This window comes from Passer montanus, unplaced genomic scaffold (assembly GCF_014805655.1).
Source record: "Passer montanus isolate IOZ18808 unplaced genomic scaffold, ASM1480565v1 scaffold10, whole genome shotgun sequence".
NCBI classification, from domain to species: Eukaryota; Metazoa; Chordata; class Aves; order Passeriformes; family Passeridae; genus Passer; species Passer montanus.
Genome location: NW_024356505.1, coordinates 24,645,239 through 24,662,494, shown reverse-complemented (window position 1 = coordinate 24,662,494; position 17,256 = coordinate 24,645,239). Strand labels below are relative to the sequence as shown.

Genomic DNA, 17,256 nt, shown 5'->3' with positions numbered 1-17,256 from the left:
AACCTTCAATGCATACAATTTTAGATTTTCTTCCGTAAATGATGGACACTTTTACTATTGTTCTTAACATAGTAGCTAGATTTTAACTCACAGGATTAAAAAATCAAACACCAGCGGCCTAAAGTATTATGAAACAAAGCAGGGGTAAAAAAGAAAGATTAAGAGTAGGATGTACTAGTTTACAAACCAGTGCCTCTACATCCCCTCAGTGTAACAGGACAGCTGCTCACAGCCCATGCAGAATGGCAACCCTGGTCACTGCAAGGCACCAGCTGCCTCTGCTTCAGGGGGAAAGAGCCTTTCCTCCAAGAGACAGCCACTCTCATGTGTGTCTGTTAAGTCTGCATTTCATCAGGATCAGGGAAAGTCACATGTACAAATAACAAAGCTTGAAGTCTATGCAATATTCTCCCACAATTACAGCTAATTATGTTCATTCAATTTACCTGTTCCTCACTTGCATTTCTCTGTCTTGAACCAAAACATGTTAAAACACCACCTACTAGACTGAAATGTAGGTACACTCTCCCATCTAAATTGGAGGTCAAAATCTCAAATTATAGGAAGTTAAAGAAATATTTCTTAAATTGGAGTTTCTGTTCCTAGTTTGTACATGCAATAAACAAAAAGTCCCAGGAATGCACACAACGTTGGACAGAGCAGATGTCGTTTATGTGAGCCAAAAAAAAAGTAATCACTGCAACTCATGGACCACTGCCCTTCAAAAAATGTAGGTTAAATTCACACATCAGGTGCCCACCAGCCTGCCCACAACTTCAGGGCAAGAAAACTACTTTTATGTCCTCTAGACAAAAAAGGAAATAAAGCAAGTACACACACAGACACATCCTATAGATTAAAAAAAGCAAAGCTCAGCTTCACTTGCATGTGCAATTCATCATGCGGTCTTCTTACAGCGTTAGAAAAAAATTACAACCAGGGATGTGGCTTAAGTTAAGAACTGTCCATACATTTTACCACATTCAGAATTTTCATTCTTAGTACATTACCATAGCAACTTTACTACACCAAAAATATTACTCCCAGAAGATACCAAACACTGCGTTACTCTGAAGGATGTAACAGCAAACACCAAGCTTTTGCTCCAGACAGGAGCTCTTCAAGGTCACGTGGAGCTGGGCTGCCCAGATCCCAGAAAGCAGGCCCAAAACTGCCCTAGTGTTTGAAGTGAGAGGTTGAAGATTGACTATGATCAAGTGTTTTCCAGTGCTGTCTCCATTGTTTTTGTTTCCTACTTTTTTGCTTGCCATTCCTACAATTCGCACATTCCATTAAAATTAATATTGGGAATGACTGTTTGCCACATCAAACATTATTTTCAGTTTCTTCTCACCTTCAGAAATTTTTATATGCAAAAATGGGTTGTAGGGACCCTTCATTAGCTCTTTTGGGGTTGGGCTTTTTGGGAGGGAGAGGGAAGCAGGGAAGACATGAGACACTGTATTACAAGATAAAGTAAAAACAAATAGTGAAACAAGAAGATAATCAATTTAGTTTTAAAAATTATAGAAGTAGTTCACTTAGCTATGTTCTGCATTAAATATTTTGTCTAAATGAGAATCATAAAACCAAAGGGAAGGAAAGATGTATAAGGTTTTCCTTTTTTTATTATTGTTATTCTGTCCCTTTATGGACTACCACTACATAAAACAAGAGCTTTAAAACAGTTTTAAAACCAATCTCTTGGTCAATCAGGTGGTTGTCATTAATCTACTAGATTTATAGAGAAAAAGAAAGAAAAATGTCACTGTTCAGAAAAGCTTCAAGGTTGATATTAATAACAATCAATCATATGACTAACAGAATGAAATTGAAGCCTCTTAAAACTCTCAATCCAACTCTGCCTGAGGTCTGAGTTCCAAGGCATCATTTTTTTGTTTCTGCAAGGTCCTTGTGTTCTATTTTTATTTGATAGAAAATTACACCTAAGATTGCTTCATGAAGGCCATAGTACTATTCCACAGAGTAAAAGTTACCATGTACCAACTGAACAATGGGCTTTTTCAGTGTAATGTTTCTCAGGAATTACAGTATTAGAATAATGAGATGTGCAAATTTTTCATCAACCCAGTCTCCAAAGCAATGAGTCACTCCTAAACACAGAGCAGCAAGACAATTAAAAAAAGCTTATGTGTTGCTGTATTCCACACCCCACAGGTATCAGAATATATGATTAGAACAGATGCAAAAGGTTTCCATTGAAATAAGATGTATAGACACAGAAAACACTATAGCAATGTGTGCTGAATCTGTGTTCAATAGCTGAACAGGTGCTATTAGTGCTAAACAGCTCCAAAACATCAGCCAAGAAGAAAGTCTGAGCGTCAGACACAGGTATGAGCAAAAGAGACTATTTACAGCAACCAACCACAGGCAGCTAAATGAGAAAGCCAGTTCCCTGATGCTCCCCCTGCACTCAGTGGGACTACAATTCCTTCTTCTGGAAAGTATTCCAGAACACAAGACTAATTTAGGCAACACAAATCAACTTCTGGAAGAGATGGTCTGTCTCCATAACCATCAAGCACACCCAAGAATGCTGCTAACTCAGATGAACTCAAAAAGTACTTTCCTCCCTGCCTAATACCAACAGCATCCACTGGAGGCAAGCAAAATGAGCTAAGCAACAGAGACTATGCACCAGGTTCTCCTTTTCTCCTAAGAAAATCAGGATAAAATCAAGGAAAAAATATTCTAAAATAGAATAGTTCAAATTGTACCCTATCTTCTCATGAAAAAACAGACAAGTTTGCATAAGTGGATAGTAATTAATAGATACTCTCTTAAATGGCAATGATATACCATATAAGGAGGAAACAACATTTAGCCAAATGCCTCAGTCACCCTCATTTATGGTGCCTAGAGACCTAACAAACAACAGACTGCTAGCAATCTGATAAATTGGTTCTATTCTGAAATCCCTAGAATATCCTATACAGCAAATGGGCCCTATAAAATGTTTGTAGCCACAGTGGGAAAATTTCCTTTTTTAAAATCTGATATTCTGGGTTTTCTGCTTACAAAGGCTGGGAATTCTTCTCTGCACTGACACATGACCTTCAGTTCCATTTCTGTCTGCTTCCTGACCTATCTCATACTTAACACCTGCTGACATCACAATTTCCAGTATATTCTTTGTCAAAACTTTCCTTTGAAACAGGATTTGAAGTCTCCTGTTAGCAGCTGGGGACACCCATGCTAGCAAGACAAGTGTCAGTGTGCGGGAGAAATGCCCAGCAGTCACAGGGAGAAAATGGTCCAGCCATTGCCCAAACTCAGAAACTTCTGGAACACAGAGCAGGCTGGGCCTCCTTGCAAACTGCTTCCCTTTCAGGGAAATACAGGGTGAGGAAAAAGGCAATGATGTTCACGTGCACCTTTGCTTGCCATGGTGCACGTGATCCCAACCCAGGGGCTTCCCACAGTGTGGACAAAACCAGAGGGACTACGACATCCAAGTCTGATGGCTTTTGGCATGATAAGGACTTCAACCACACTCTTCAGCCAGGGGCTGTCCTGTGCATAATAAAAACCCACAGGACCGTTCCTACAGTCCTCTGAAGCAGCATGCAGCACTTGACCCAAAGCAGCACTCAAGCAACACCACCTGGGGCTGGAGAGGGACACCTGCTGGGACAAAGCATCCAAACCCCCCCTCGCCACCAGCTGAGCAGCCTGTGCAGCCTCCCTGGCCCAGCAAAGCAGCACAAACACATTTTGGGAGCTGCACCACTGGCAAATGACTCTCCAGCAGCTCACCCTCTTGTCTCAGGGTGCCTCCTTGCCCCCGTGGCTGACAATATCCCTGCCAAACAAGTGCAAAACAATGAAAAGCACTTTCCCAAGTTGGCAGAGATGGGGTTTACACACATTTCAAATTTCAGAGTGTTCTGTTTTGGGGATAAATTACGTAATAAAACTGATTATGCAATGAAAAGCACTTTCCCAAGTTGGCAGAGATGGGGTTTACACACATTTCACATTTTCAGAGTGTTCTGTTTTGGGGATAACTTACGTAATAAAACTGATTATGTATTTTCAGGCAGATCCTGTCTTCCTGGAAATGTAATGGAAACTGTATTTCCAACTCTTGAATGACCACTAAAATACCACTTTCACAGAAAAATTTAGTTATGCATACACAGTTAAACAGTTATGCATACACAGTTAAACTTGAAAGGGAAGTCCATTAGTACAAATAAGACCAAGTTAAGGTCCTGTTCCACAGCTGGCAATACCACATTTGTAAGACCTTTCAAAAACCCTTATAAAGGGCTAGCAGAGAAAAATCCCTGAGTGGTACTCAGAGCAAGCAGAGGTAAATGTTTGCCAGATTAACTGTTAGTTGCAGCTGCTTGACTTCAAGCATGTGTTCTGAAAAAACATGAATAATGCCAGTCTTATAAATACAGTGAACTTTCCTAAAGTGAAAAATAAAATCTTATGTATGGTGCCAAGAAAGTCTGCCTAGAAACTTTCTGGAGTTTTACAGCCTAGGAATAGGATTTCCCCCAAGTCCATCTACCAAATATTCAGGCAATAAGAGGAGGTAATTTGATGTCTAAATCAAGGACTCTTCGGCTGCGTAAATTGATCTAGTATTTTAAGCTGAATACAGATTTTCCAATGGGGGAAAATTAAAACTGTCATGGAAACAGCAGAGATAATAATTTCATCTGGCCAAGGTCTGTCTTTACTTGCAAACAGCCTGCAGAACTAATAGCACTGGCAAGTTTAAACAGGTTAGTACTTTACAGCACAAAAATTAGAAAAACAGAAAAGATCAATGCCACCTTCTGACCAATATGCTGCAGTCTTTAGTCAGAAGCACAGTACAAGAAGATTCATTTCAACCCCAAGGGAACCATCAGCAAAGAATCCCTTCAGAACTGGGGCTGGGGCTTTTGTTCTGCAGTGTTGATAAAAGGACAAATGATGCACACATCTCCCAAAATCGTAACATCTAGGCTTGTTCCCATGGATGAACTTTCTGTCTTTTATTTAATGAAGCAAACACTGGAACAGTGATTTTCATTATTATTTCATCTCTTAATTTCCCCTGGCTATTAGTAACTCCATGCTAAATGTAAGCAACCCACAAATGCTTTGCCACATCAACAATCAACCAACCATAGTGAAAGTTACAAGCAGGAGACGTAGTGTCAAAAATACACATTTTCCAGTGGTTTTGGGCTCCATTTATCCTTCCAAAATTTTAAGAACTAATAGGACTAATCATATTCTCCAAATGATATACATTTGATGCATGCTGGAAATACCCTAGGTTCAGCTGACCCTGCTTTAAGAGAAAATACAGGGTGTAAGTTAACAGAGAGTTGACATCACAGGTCATAGGAGACCAAAGGATTTTCTGAGTGCAAGGACTCAGCTCTGGGCTGATGTAATGAACTTTGCCACAGTAGAGAGCAGATTTCTCATAGAAGGAATACCAGATTAAATCCCAAATGCTGTGCTAAACAGCATTTTGCCACATTGACTTTTAGGCATATTATAGGACCAAATTAAGTAAGTTGTGAGTTGAACTCTGAGTAGGAAAAATTTGCAAGAAAGACAAAATGTGATACTCCTATGTGCTTCAAACAGCCAGGAATCTTTCTAAAATAAATAAATATCATATGGAGGCTGAGAACTGTGCAAAAAATTCAAGTATCATTCTAAGTAGCTCTTGTTTATGAGCAGTTAATCAGTAAGACTAGAAAAAAAAATCTTCAACCTTCCAGAGTTAAGCTATTTCCATAAAAAAACCCAACATGGCACACTGCCAATTCTTCCAGACTATCTCCAATGAATCACTGCTTCTTGGGCCTCAAAATGATGCTGTCTCTCTTTTACTTGGCTGTGTCATCTCCTTCCAAGGCTTTATCTCAGCACCATACTTTATCATCACACTTATTTATTGTGTAAAGTGTTGATTAATTTTCTACATTCAGATTTCAATGTATAGTAACAACATAATTGTTTAAATCTATTGATGTACTTTCATTTCTTTGCAATGTCTGTATAAGCAATTTAATACTGTTCACTTTTCTCAGATAATAACACGAACATGAAGATTTTGCATATTTTAACCTTTGATATCTTCAAACTGTTTATGGAGTTTGAGCAAACACAATTTCTCCTAAGTATGTGAAATTTTACTTTAACATATTATTTCAACATTTTATTTAACAATACAAGTGGCTTAGGAAAGCATCCTTTCCCCATTTCAGTTTAAATGGCAGATGATGGATAAATTGTAGTTAATCTTGGAAAGAGATGTTAAAACCAACCAATTCCTGATTAAACTCTATTACTATCTCTGGCAATTTTCTCAGCAATTATTTCAAGGACGAGGCTGAAATAGTCTTTAATCTTTCCTTATTGCAAACAAATATTTCATTGACACATTACTGTTTTCAAAAGGATTCCTAAAAAATAAATAAGGTCAAAGAAGCTGGACAAAGTGATTGATTTTTCAGAGAACTGCACATAAAATAACACATTTTTAGAAAAGTAGCAAGAGGAAATTACTGAACATATGCTATACTTTCCTCCATTTGTAGGAAAAATAAACCCAACTAGCTATGCTTCACTGTTTCTACAGGAGCAATGATGCCTGCCTTCAGCTCAGTCCCTACAAAAGAAGGATCTGATAAGGACACTTTTGAGAGCCACCTGATCAACCATGGTTTAAATCTATATTTCTAATATAAAAGAAATAGCAATTAAAGGTAATTTGGCATAAAAGAGAGGGTAAGCTTTCATCCTGGAACAGACTCTCCAGGTTCAATCTGCAAAAAACCTGAAAACTTGGAAACACCAGTGGAGACAATAGGAGGAAGAATATCAAAGGCATGTATAATTATATTTCTCCTTTTTCACGTCATCTTTCTCACACCTTTTGCACTTCATCCATCCTGCTCTCCTTCAGCTCCCTGCCTCCTTGCAGGAATTACTTCTCTTTCCTATCCAAGACCTGATTATCCTATTTGTAAACCATCTGATTAAAACCATTTAACACCTAGGGCACTACAGGTTTATATGGTGCTTAGAATTAATACTGCATGTCGCAAGAGTGTTATTAATTACTTATTTCCTTTGGCAGAGGAAAAAGAATTTATATATTCTACAATACCACATTTTAAAGAAGTGTTTTTATACACCCAGATTCACTTAAGGTCTTATTCTTTTTCAGGCCAGTAATATTCAGGAAGTAAAATATCATGTGACCATCATGGTACTGCGAACCAGTGGAAGCAACATTCACTAAGCTGTGCTCACATGGGTGTCACTCAACTATTTGATAGCCAAATAAAAAGAAAAATTTAAATTCCTGAGAAGATTTACAATCAATTTTAAAAGCATTGGATCATAAACCTTTTCAGTGAACCTAGTACTCCAGCAAAGTCTGAGTGAGATCACACAAAAAAGAAACATTCAAGTGTACAGGAACATATAATCAGCACTGGAAATACTGTCTAAACACATAGCCCAAGAGAAGACAGCTCTCTGCTGTAACTGCCCATAAAACTGGCAATTTTGTGACTAACTAAACAGAAATGGCACATATATTTTGCAGTGTATCTATTTAGTGAGGGACGAAACTAAGCACTCCTGAGTTGAAGCAGGAATGTACTGGTGGAGTATTGTGAAAGACAAAAGATCCAGTAAATCCTCCTGGCTAATTGCAAAGGATCTTTCTATTCTCCCTGAGCCCTGCCAGCAAATGGGAGCAGCTCATCTTCATGATGGAGAGAAATTGAAGCAGCTTGCTGCACATTGGCCAAACAGCAGTTATTTTCCTATGAATCTGCCTGCATTTTGGAGCAGAAGATGACATTTACTTTACAGAGGATCAAACTGTTCCCTTGTCTTAGGCGTTTGTTCCCAATCAAAACCACACAGTGTAACTGCAAACCCTGAAAATCAATGCAATATTGAAAATTACAGAAAACATTTCAGGAACTAAATGATTGTTTATTATGCGCTTAAATGTAATTATAAACTGAATTTTGCCAGTGAATTAAAACACATTATTTCTAAAAAGAACCTCCATATTTTAGGGCCTTGTTAAAAAATTTCCAACTAGATAGGCCCATAAGTAAAAGTTATAAAAATACTGCATTTATCTTCATAAAATATTTTTAAAGTCTCTACACTATGAATATATATGAAATATATGAACAATAAACTTTCTTCCATTGCAGATATTTTGTATGTCTGTACTTACTACAAAACATCTATGATAGCATATAATAAACCTTGCATCTCACCACAAATTTAAAGACAATGCTGCACACAAGAACTAGAAACCACACTGAATTTTCTGGGAGAAGCAGGGGACAAAATAAAACAAAACACTTGATTCTCATTCAATCCTATTCCTAATTTTGATCCTAACTGTTTACAACTGCATAGTTTTTCCATGGAAAAAGGAAAAACTGCTATATCCCACACAAGGGAGCAGCAAGTACAGGCAAGGAGATTCCTTCCCAGCACAGCTGTAAGGCTTTTGAGAGGTTCAGCTCTTGCAAGCCCACTCTGATTAGAGCAAAGCTGAAAGATGGAGACAGTCAGAGAGCAATCAGCAGCTAGAAAGGTATTTGGCCAAAGACAAAGGCTTAAGCCTAGCCCAGTTTAGGCTTTCTGCTCATTCCATATGCCATCCACTATGATAGAAGAGTCTCCAAAAATCCTTCACCAGTTTCGCTAAATGTTTAAAAATCCCTCACAACTGAGCCCCTGCCTCCTCCTCCTCGCCCTCCTCTGCATGGAGGCAGCTCTGCCACCTGCAGAAACCCCCAGGCTCAGCCATGCACAAGTCCTGCCACACCTTTTGAAGGCCCCGCTACAAAATGACAGATCTGATGCTGCCAAAGGTGATTGAGTGATGGTTTGATTGAGGGGTAGACACTGAGCAACTGGAAAGCCCCATTCCTCCTCTCCCTGACAGAGCCAGAGAAGCACAGAGCCAGCAGCAATGGGAATGCCAAAGGAGGTTGAGCAGCTGCCCCCCCAGGGATGCCACCCACCCCCCTTCAGGGCTTCATCTCCCTTGTTCTCTCGCAGCAGGCCACGTCTGACCTGTCAGACACCTCTCAACACCCACCCATCACCTCAGCAAGCTCCAAAGCAATGCTGGCAATGATCTCAGCAGACATCAGGTATGAGCCCCACCTTCAAAATTTCCACTGCTCCTTGGAAAAGGATGCGTTGACTTCAGCTGCATGCAGAGTAACATCAAACATGTACACCCATTCAAGGCTAAAAAGAGAGCTCCTATCCTTCTGTTTTTACAAATAATTACATTTAGTTGTTCCCCCCTTGGTAATTTTCTCTTACCCTGCTACAAGAAGCATAAATGGACATGTCAGAAGAGCATTAAGATGTTTTGCCTGTTTGTTTTGGTTAGAGGGTGTGTGGAGGTTTTTTTTAACACATGGCAACATTTTGACTTCTATTCTTAGAAACCATTTGAGGCAAAAAAGGGCCCATGAAAGAATTGAAGTCCACAAATGAACTTCCTTTCTGACAGCTTTTTCTCAGCCATCTCCCCTCCAGTCATGCCTGCCAAAATCCCATGCTTTATAGGGGCATCTGTTCTATTCTCTCCAGGCCAAAAAAGGAGACTTTTTAAACTCTTACTACAGCCAAGGAAATCTATAGCTCAATGAGCCTAATGTGATTATTTTTCCCCATGTCTGAAGCTCCACAAGTGCCATCCGAAGGGAAAGTCTCTTTCTCCCCCCTCCCTTCCTCCAGCCCCATGCTCCCAACCCAGGCCTCTTCTAAAAGCTATCCTTCCTCCTCCCACTCCCTATCCAACTGCTTTTTACCACAACTGAGGAACTGAGAACAATTTACTTATTTATTTATGAGCCATAAATGAAACTCTACATCAACAACTGAACTGACATATTCTTATGAATACCTGCATTGCTCTAAGTTCTTCACCCTGCTGTGAACTTGGTTTACTTCATACAACAAGAAGTAGAACAAAACATAAAAAACAGCTGCTTTCCCATGCCAGTACTACTCCTGGAGTCGTATCACAACGCAGGCAGTCTCAGTGGATTTGACTAAGAGCTGATTCACATTGCTCAGTACAAACAGCAGGTCACCCTGAAACTGCACTGCCTGCACAGGATTTGAAGTCACACACTGGCCTTCAGAGGAAAGCTTGGGTGCTCCCACTACCACCAGAAGAACAGAGCAGCACAGACATCATACTCCCTATGCCCTCATCGTAAATTGGCTTTATCCAAGTGCAATGCATTTCTTTCAATAACTTACAATTTATGGTGCAAAACATAGGGCACCACAATCGCATCAATTCCCCATGAAATAACAGTGTTATTTAATGTGTTTGAAATAAGGAGACTTTCTAGAATTTATCATCACTTGTGTAAGGCTTCAATGCAATCACAAGAGCAAGCACGGGCCACAAGCATCACTGATGTGGCTTTCAGTGAAATCTGCAGTGAAATCACCAGAAAAAAATCTAACACAACAACTCCAGACATTTGCATCAGAAATAGGAGATGAGAAAATTGAGCTGAGCAGCAGATATATATTTTTATGTATTACAATCAGCATTTGCACAATACCTCCAAAAGCGCCTCACATACCTAATTTTTTATGGGTAAAAAATCTAATGGTAAGTCTGCAAAGCTCCTTTTTCTCTCTACAAGCAAAACACGTCTCATAATTTGAGGCCCACAAAGGATGTAAGAATATATTAATAGGCAAGGGAGCCCTATTTGTACTTCTTTATTTAGATTTTCTGGCTAGCCACAATCTTGTTCACATATAGTCTTCAAGAAGCAGGAATAGTCCTAGCAGGTTAAGCACAGGCAGGTTTTCAGCCTAAGTTTGTTAGTACTGGGCATGAAGACCAAAGCTAATATCTTTGCCCACTCTACACCAGTTCTTTGTGGCTCAGCCTGTAAACGCATAGCCTCACTGGCAGGCTGCATCTATGAGCTGAATACATAAGCTCTTCCCCTCATGAAAAGGAAAAAAAATTAAAAATCAAAGCTAAGCTCTACATCTGGAAGAAAAAACGCAATTAAAACAAGAGGAATACATTTCTGACACAGCTCAGTTCTCTGGTGAAATCAAGATTAAGAGGCATGTTTATGAGCAAAACTAAGTCAATATTTTCAAATTGGTTTTTAGAGCAAATCTTAGTTTTACCATTCATAAAATTCAATAGGTAATTACACAGCTAGGCAAAAGTCCTTAGAGGAAAGCAGAAGAATAATGAATTCCCTACATAATTATTTATAGCTGTGTTTTTGAGTGAACACAGTATAACAGGCATCAAGCCAATATTTAAAGGAAAAAAACCAGATTTGTAAAACCTTAAATATTTCTGTAAGCCAGTCCATAGACAACAGCCTATTTCACAATCTAATCTGCCTTTGTAATACATAAAAAATCCCAACAACTTAGCCTGCCTCTCTGATTAATCATTATGATTTAAAATAAAACCTTGACAAAGACGGGTCCAGAAGCACAACCACAAAATATGTAATGCTATCAGAACATGCAATTTGCTTAAAATAATGTTCCTGGGAGGTGCCATAGTGTTGTGTGCAAAACATGTTGTCTGCTCTGTATTTTGAAGAAACCCTTGGGAACAAAATCATTACCAAGCATCAGTCAAAATGGCAACAACTAGAGCTCAAATCCAATTCAGTCTTTCATAACTAACCCTAAGAACAAGCTGCTTATCACTCCAAAGCTCAAAAAAGATGATGAAAACTATATAACACAATGTCCTTTGGTTCCCTAAAGACATTATTACATTCAGTTAGGAGCTGATTGGTGTGCACTGATGCTTCTGCTTTCCAAATACACAGCTTAATTGCCAATACAACTTCACAAGAAAACAGAGGAAAAAATTTCTCTCTCCTGCTATTAAAAAGACAAGCAGTTGTTGCTAGCAAATAAAAAGAAGGCCAAATTGTTGTTATTTTTTTAAGCTCAAATATCATCAATAACAAACTAGAGACAAAACTAAACAAACATTTTTTTTGTAACAAACAAATAGAACATGATCCAAACATTCCCCTAAAATCTCATACATATTATAGTGTCACAAGTAAAAATTATAATAAAAATCTGTATCAATACATACAATTCACAGCACAAAGGAGCTCTAACTGGACTGAAAAGAATGGGGGCTTAATTTGTATATTATATACAGATGCTCTTGCTCCAGTTGAAGTCTTCTTTTACACAATCAGAAACAATACTGGATAGATTGCTCTGCTCTATTTCAGCACTCCACAAAACAGATTTAAATGGAAAAGATCATCGCACACAGGGCTCTGCAGACCACATTTCATTATTCGTATACAGCAGCAGGAGTTTTCAAGCAATTTGAACATTACTTGCATTTGAAGGAAAAAGTACAAAGTTGGCATTACTTTTATTACTGTAACATGTGGTATGCATAGCAGGAAATCCGCCAGGTATATATATTGGAGCAAGAGAGACATATGTCCTTAAGGAAATATTAAAACCCAGACAACAAAGTTCATCAATGTTAGCAATAAACATGAAGTCTGTCCCTCCCTCCTGCAGCCCTCCTTAAATGCCCAGCAGCTCTGTGAATTCAAAAGACTGAATCCTATATCCTTGCTCTTGCCAAATACCTCAATTGCCTTCCATGTGCATAACATTTCCTTAGGACTAGATGTATTTGTCTTCTTTTATCCAGCAACAATATATTTCTGTGTTAGGATCTGCCACTTTCTATTGAAGCTTATGACAAGAACCTGCACACCTCTCACAGCTCCCCTAGCTTAGGGACAGGCCAGCTAAATATCCCACAAAAGCACCTTCCAAACACTTCTTCTTCCTTATGAGGAATGCAGACACATCCTCGTGATAAAGGTTCAGGACAACCCCAGGACTTCTCCTTCAGTGCAGAGGGGAGTACTTGTAGATATGTACATAAAAGTGGCAGGAGAAGTTAAGAAATAAATGGGAAAGGAAGTGGGAGCTGATGGAGGGAAATGAGGTTGAAGAAACAAAAGGCAGCTATAGGCATCATAAGCACTGCTGAAACAAACAGGTTGTGTGCATCCTATGTCTAGATCAAAACCACCATTAAACAACCACACAAATTCATTTTTAAGCAAGAGCTTATTTCTTGGTTTCAATACAGCACTAAAATAAAATAACAGGAAATGAACAGTACATCATTGACTCTAAAGGGTTTAAATTCATTTGTTTTCCCTGTTTCTCTGCAATTATTATCCATATCGGAAAATGACAAAATTAATGGATTTATATTTTTCTGCAAATAAATGGCTATGACAAAACAATTATGTTTATTTATACCATATAAAATATCCTGCAAGATACCTGGAGATAAACAATATATATACCAAGAGAGTTTCTGGGAAGGGCACAGCAGCTGAGCCAGCAGAGAACTCTGCCCCCATTCTGTTTAATATCTGGAACACTGGGCACCCTGGTCATGCTGGTGGCAGCTCTTCCTTAGTGCAAGAGAAACCAAGCTGTCCCAGGAGAGGAATCAGAGCAGGAAAGCCTGTTGAACATGGAATCCAAGCTCTGACATAAACGTCTCAGCAGCAACTGTGAAGAAGCATTTATTTCTTTCATGCATCTGCTACAACTTGAACAGCTCTGCCTGTACATTACTCGGTAGGAGTGTTTTGTGGCAATTCTTAAAAAATTTACTCTGGACAATTTAATGTAACATGAAATTAATTCATTAATTGTCAAATGTATTCATTAATTAATTTATCCATTAACATCCCTTCATTATCTTCAGTGACAATACAGTTACAAAGCTGAGTTTTGCTTCAGCAATCTATAACATTTCTAATTTTTCAAAGAAGCTACTCACCTTTCAATCATTTGTATTACATCACTTGAGTAACTGCTACATTTTATTTCATGGAAATATATAAATCTCTTCTGTAAAAATCTTTACTTGAAGTCACACTCTCTTTAAAGCCCTCAGAGAGATACAGACACACTTAGTCTACAGCTCACCAAACCTGCTTCCTATGGTAGGTCTGGTACTTTGATAAATCATGCCTCACACTCTGTAGAGACAACCAATGACTAGAGGAGCTCACCTCAATATCACTACTTGGTTTGATGATCCCCCTTCTTATGGATCCTCTTTGCCCTGCTCCTCACCATCACAAGACAAACAAGAGGAGATACTTGAGACCAACTTCAGATTTCATTTAGGTAAACAAGAAAGGCAAAGAAGCATGTGCAGCTGGTGTAAAATAAACACTCATTCTCTGCTAAAAATGTTCCAGGCTGAATTGAACATCCACAAGGAGCTAAGGAAAACAGCAACAAAGAATTCCTTACAAAGATTCCTTGGAACTGAGAGATCCTGTTGCTACTCTCAAACACTACTTAGACTCACAGTATTTTAAGACAGGACAAAATGTCCCAAACAAGTAATTTACTGGATCCAGGGTTTCCACCTTGATATAATGTACTGTCACTGAAAAGTCCCATGATGAATTAATATTTCATGCCTATGTCCAACAGATAGTGAAATGTAATAAGGGCCTGACTCTATCAAATCCACAGCCTACCACAAAACGTACCAACACAATCACAGCAGGACAAAGTCAAAGAATTTTATAAACAGAAGATCCGTATTGATACAATCAATACAACAACAATGGAGTCATTAAATAATTTGGGATGAAGGGACATGCAGGACAAGCCAGCAAAGAAGGAGGTGTGATGCCTGCTTATGGTAAAAAAAGCCCCAAAACTCTGTTATGAACGTTCCCAAATTCCAGAACCTTCCTGAAAAAGATGGCCAAGTGTGCACTGGAAATACCATGGTTTGAATCAGCTGGGCATGAAGAGCTGTGTTTCAGACTGCACAGGCTCAGCCACTGTGGTGCTCTGGGTACCATTTCTGCTCTCCCAGCTGTCAGACACACTTCCATTGACACGCATCCTCCTTCCTCAGAAGCACAGTCTCAGTAGCATCAGAGCCACCCTGGGCTCTGGATACACTTCCAGCCACCCTCTGTTGGCCAGAATGAGCTGTCCTGGGAGCACCCACACTGATCTGGGATCCCCATGGGTTCCACCAGGATCTCTCCCTTGGAAGCAGACACACAGACACCAGGGCACAGAAGCCTACACCACGAGCCCATCTTCTACAGGCTCCTTCCAGCATCAGTGCAACGGGGACAAATGCTGCCAAGGATTTCCCCTCCAAACCATGCCTTAAAATAACACTGGGATGTGGGAGGAAAGCATCTAGGTTAACACTGCTTCATGCAGCACTATTTTAAGCAGGAAAACCCTAAGGATTGGTAGGGTTTTGATTCTTTCTTCCAAATGTTGCCACTTTAGGCACTTTTATCAGACTCTTGTCTCCTCCTCCAGCTTTAATCACCTGATAGCATTAGAGTAACAAAAATAAGGGTAACTACTATACATGGAAAGGAATGAGAAAAGAAAAAGTATTTTTACGCCAAGATCAAAACAATAGCAACCAAATATTTTTCATTGTGCCAGAAGAGACTTCTGGTATTTCTCAGACTACAGCATCAGTCTGATTTGACAACTTACAAAAAATAAATTAAAAATTATATTTTGAACATTTACACCAGCAAGCCATCCAATCTTTCAGAAACAGAAAACCCATACCTGGCGTACAAAACTGTTGGAGGTAGTGTCAGAAGATGTACTCCCATCTGAGCCTTTAAATCGGTTTTTTCTTCTTGCCCCTTTACCATAGGACTGTTAAAAAAAAAAAAAGAAAGAAAAAAAAAAGCAGATTAGAGAAACAACATTACAGCATTAGTTTGTGTTGCACAGAAAGCTTCCAGTGTCTCCTAGACTAGCAGGGATTCAGATTATCAGCTTTGTGTCTATCAATAAGCAAATATTCAGTAAGTAACTGATGGGATGTATGTGCAACTTCTCACCAGGCTTGGTCAATTGAGCCCTAAAAGTTTTGCCATTGTTGGGTTTTTTCCACATTTGGTTCAGAAACATACTTATAGACTCACATAGATGTAGCATTATTTACCTAAGTCACAGTGATTAAAAAGTACAGTGTTGTGCAGCTAGTTTAAATAAACATGGCAGGAGAGGAGGTACTGGAGCAGACTCCAGTACATCACAGCTATGAGCCAAGTCAGCTGAGGGAACATTAAACAGCAAGAAGTGACAAACAACTTGTTGATACAATCTTACAACTGAGGGAGATTTTACAATAACAATTTTTTACAATAATTTCAAGAAAGTAAAAGCAGTATAACAATAAAAAGAACTATATGTGTATCTGGGAAAGGAGTAATATACTACTAAAAAGCAAGGCATCATTAATCTACTTTTATCTACTAAGAATTTAAAGAAACATGAGGAGAAAGCTATGGTTGGCTGAAACAAAACTTTATGGTTCAGAAACACAGAAAATAATGGTTTAGAAACAAAGCAAATGCATGCATGTGTCCACAAAAAGTAATTTGTTTTGTGCATTAAAAATGGGTCATCAATAAATATTTTTACATTAAATTACAAGGAAAAAAAATAAATGGTTCAAAACTATGTTATTTGCAACCACTTATTTCTGTATGAGTGCAAACTGTATAGACTGTAAACTCTGCCATGACGCCACCTCTGGGCTGTGCAACCCTCAGAGCTTTGGGCCTGAGCTTATTGGCTCTCGTGGTAGGGAAGAGAGGGCTCCAGTGCAGGCTGAAACACTTAAATAGTGTTTCAGAATTTTAATAGCGTGTCTTCAAAATGTGAGTGCTGTTCTTAGCAGTAAATTAAATATTTTTAAATATTTTGCAGTCTAAGACTCAGGAGGACTACAGATAGCCACTACTAACTTCAGATCATTTGACAAATCCAGGTACCTTTCCTCCACCAGATGCTAGAGAACAATCTCAAACTGTAACTGTGTTGGTGCTGGGTGAGCTTGGAGCACTTGATGGAATCTAATGCACCAATCTTTTAGGAAGGATGACTCGAGGAACAGCAGTTCTGTGGGCAGGACACCCTCAGCAAAAACAGTTTCTGTTATCTCACTAACCTAACAATGACCTACAACAAAAGCAGTGTTGCATCCCCCAAAAAACAGATTAATGGGAAAGACATTTTGCCAAGCTCAAATGATTTTTTCAAAACTGCAAAACAGCCTTGTAAGAAATTTCTGAAAGGCACCCAAATTTGTTCTAAGCATGCTGGTTAGGG

At 38.9% G+C, this 17,256-nt stretch overlaps 1 protein-coding gene across 6 annotated transcripts in view; it reads right to left on the bottom strand.

Moving 5' to 3' along the window:
* Positions 1-17,256, bottom strand: part of CACNB2 (calcium voltage-gated channel auxiliary subunit beta 2) — a 248,057-nt gene that overhangs the window by 221,548 nt on the left and 9,253 nt on the right. For all 6 annotated transcript variants that reach the window (XM_039706174.1, XM_039706165.1, XM_039706071.1 and 3 more), the window contains exon 2: positions 15,700-15,792. In XM_039706174.1, the coding sequence (XP_039562108.1) occupies positions 15,700-15,792 (93 nt within the window). The remainder of the gene's footprint in view (positions 1-15,699; positions 15,793-17,256) is intronic.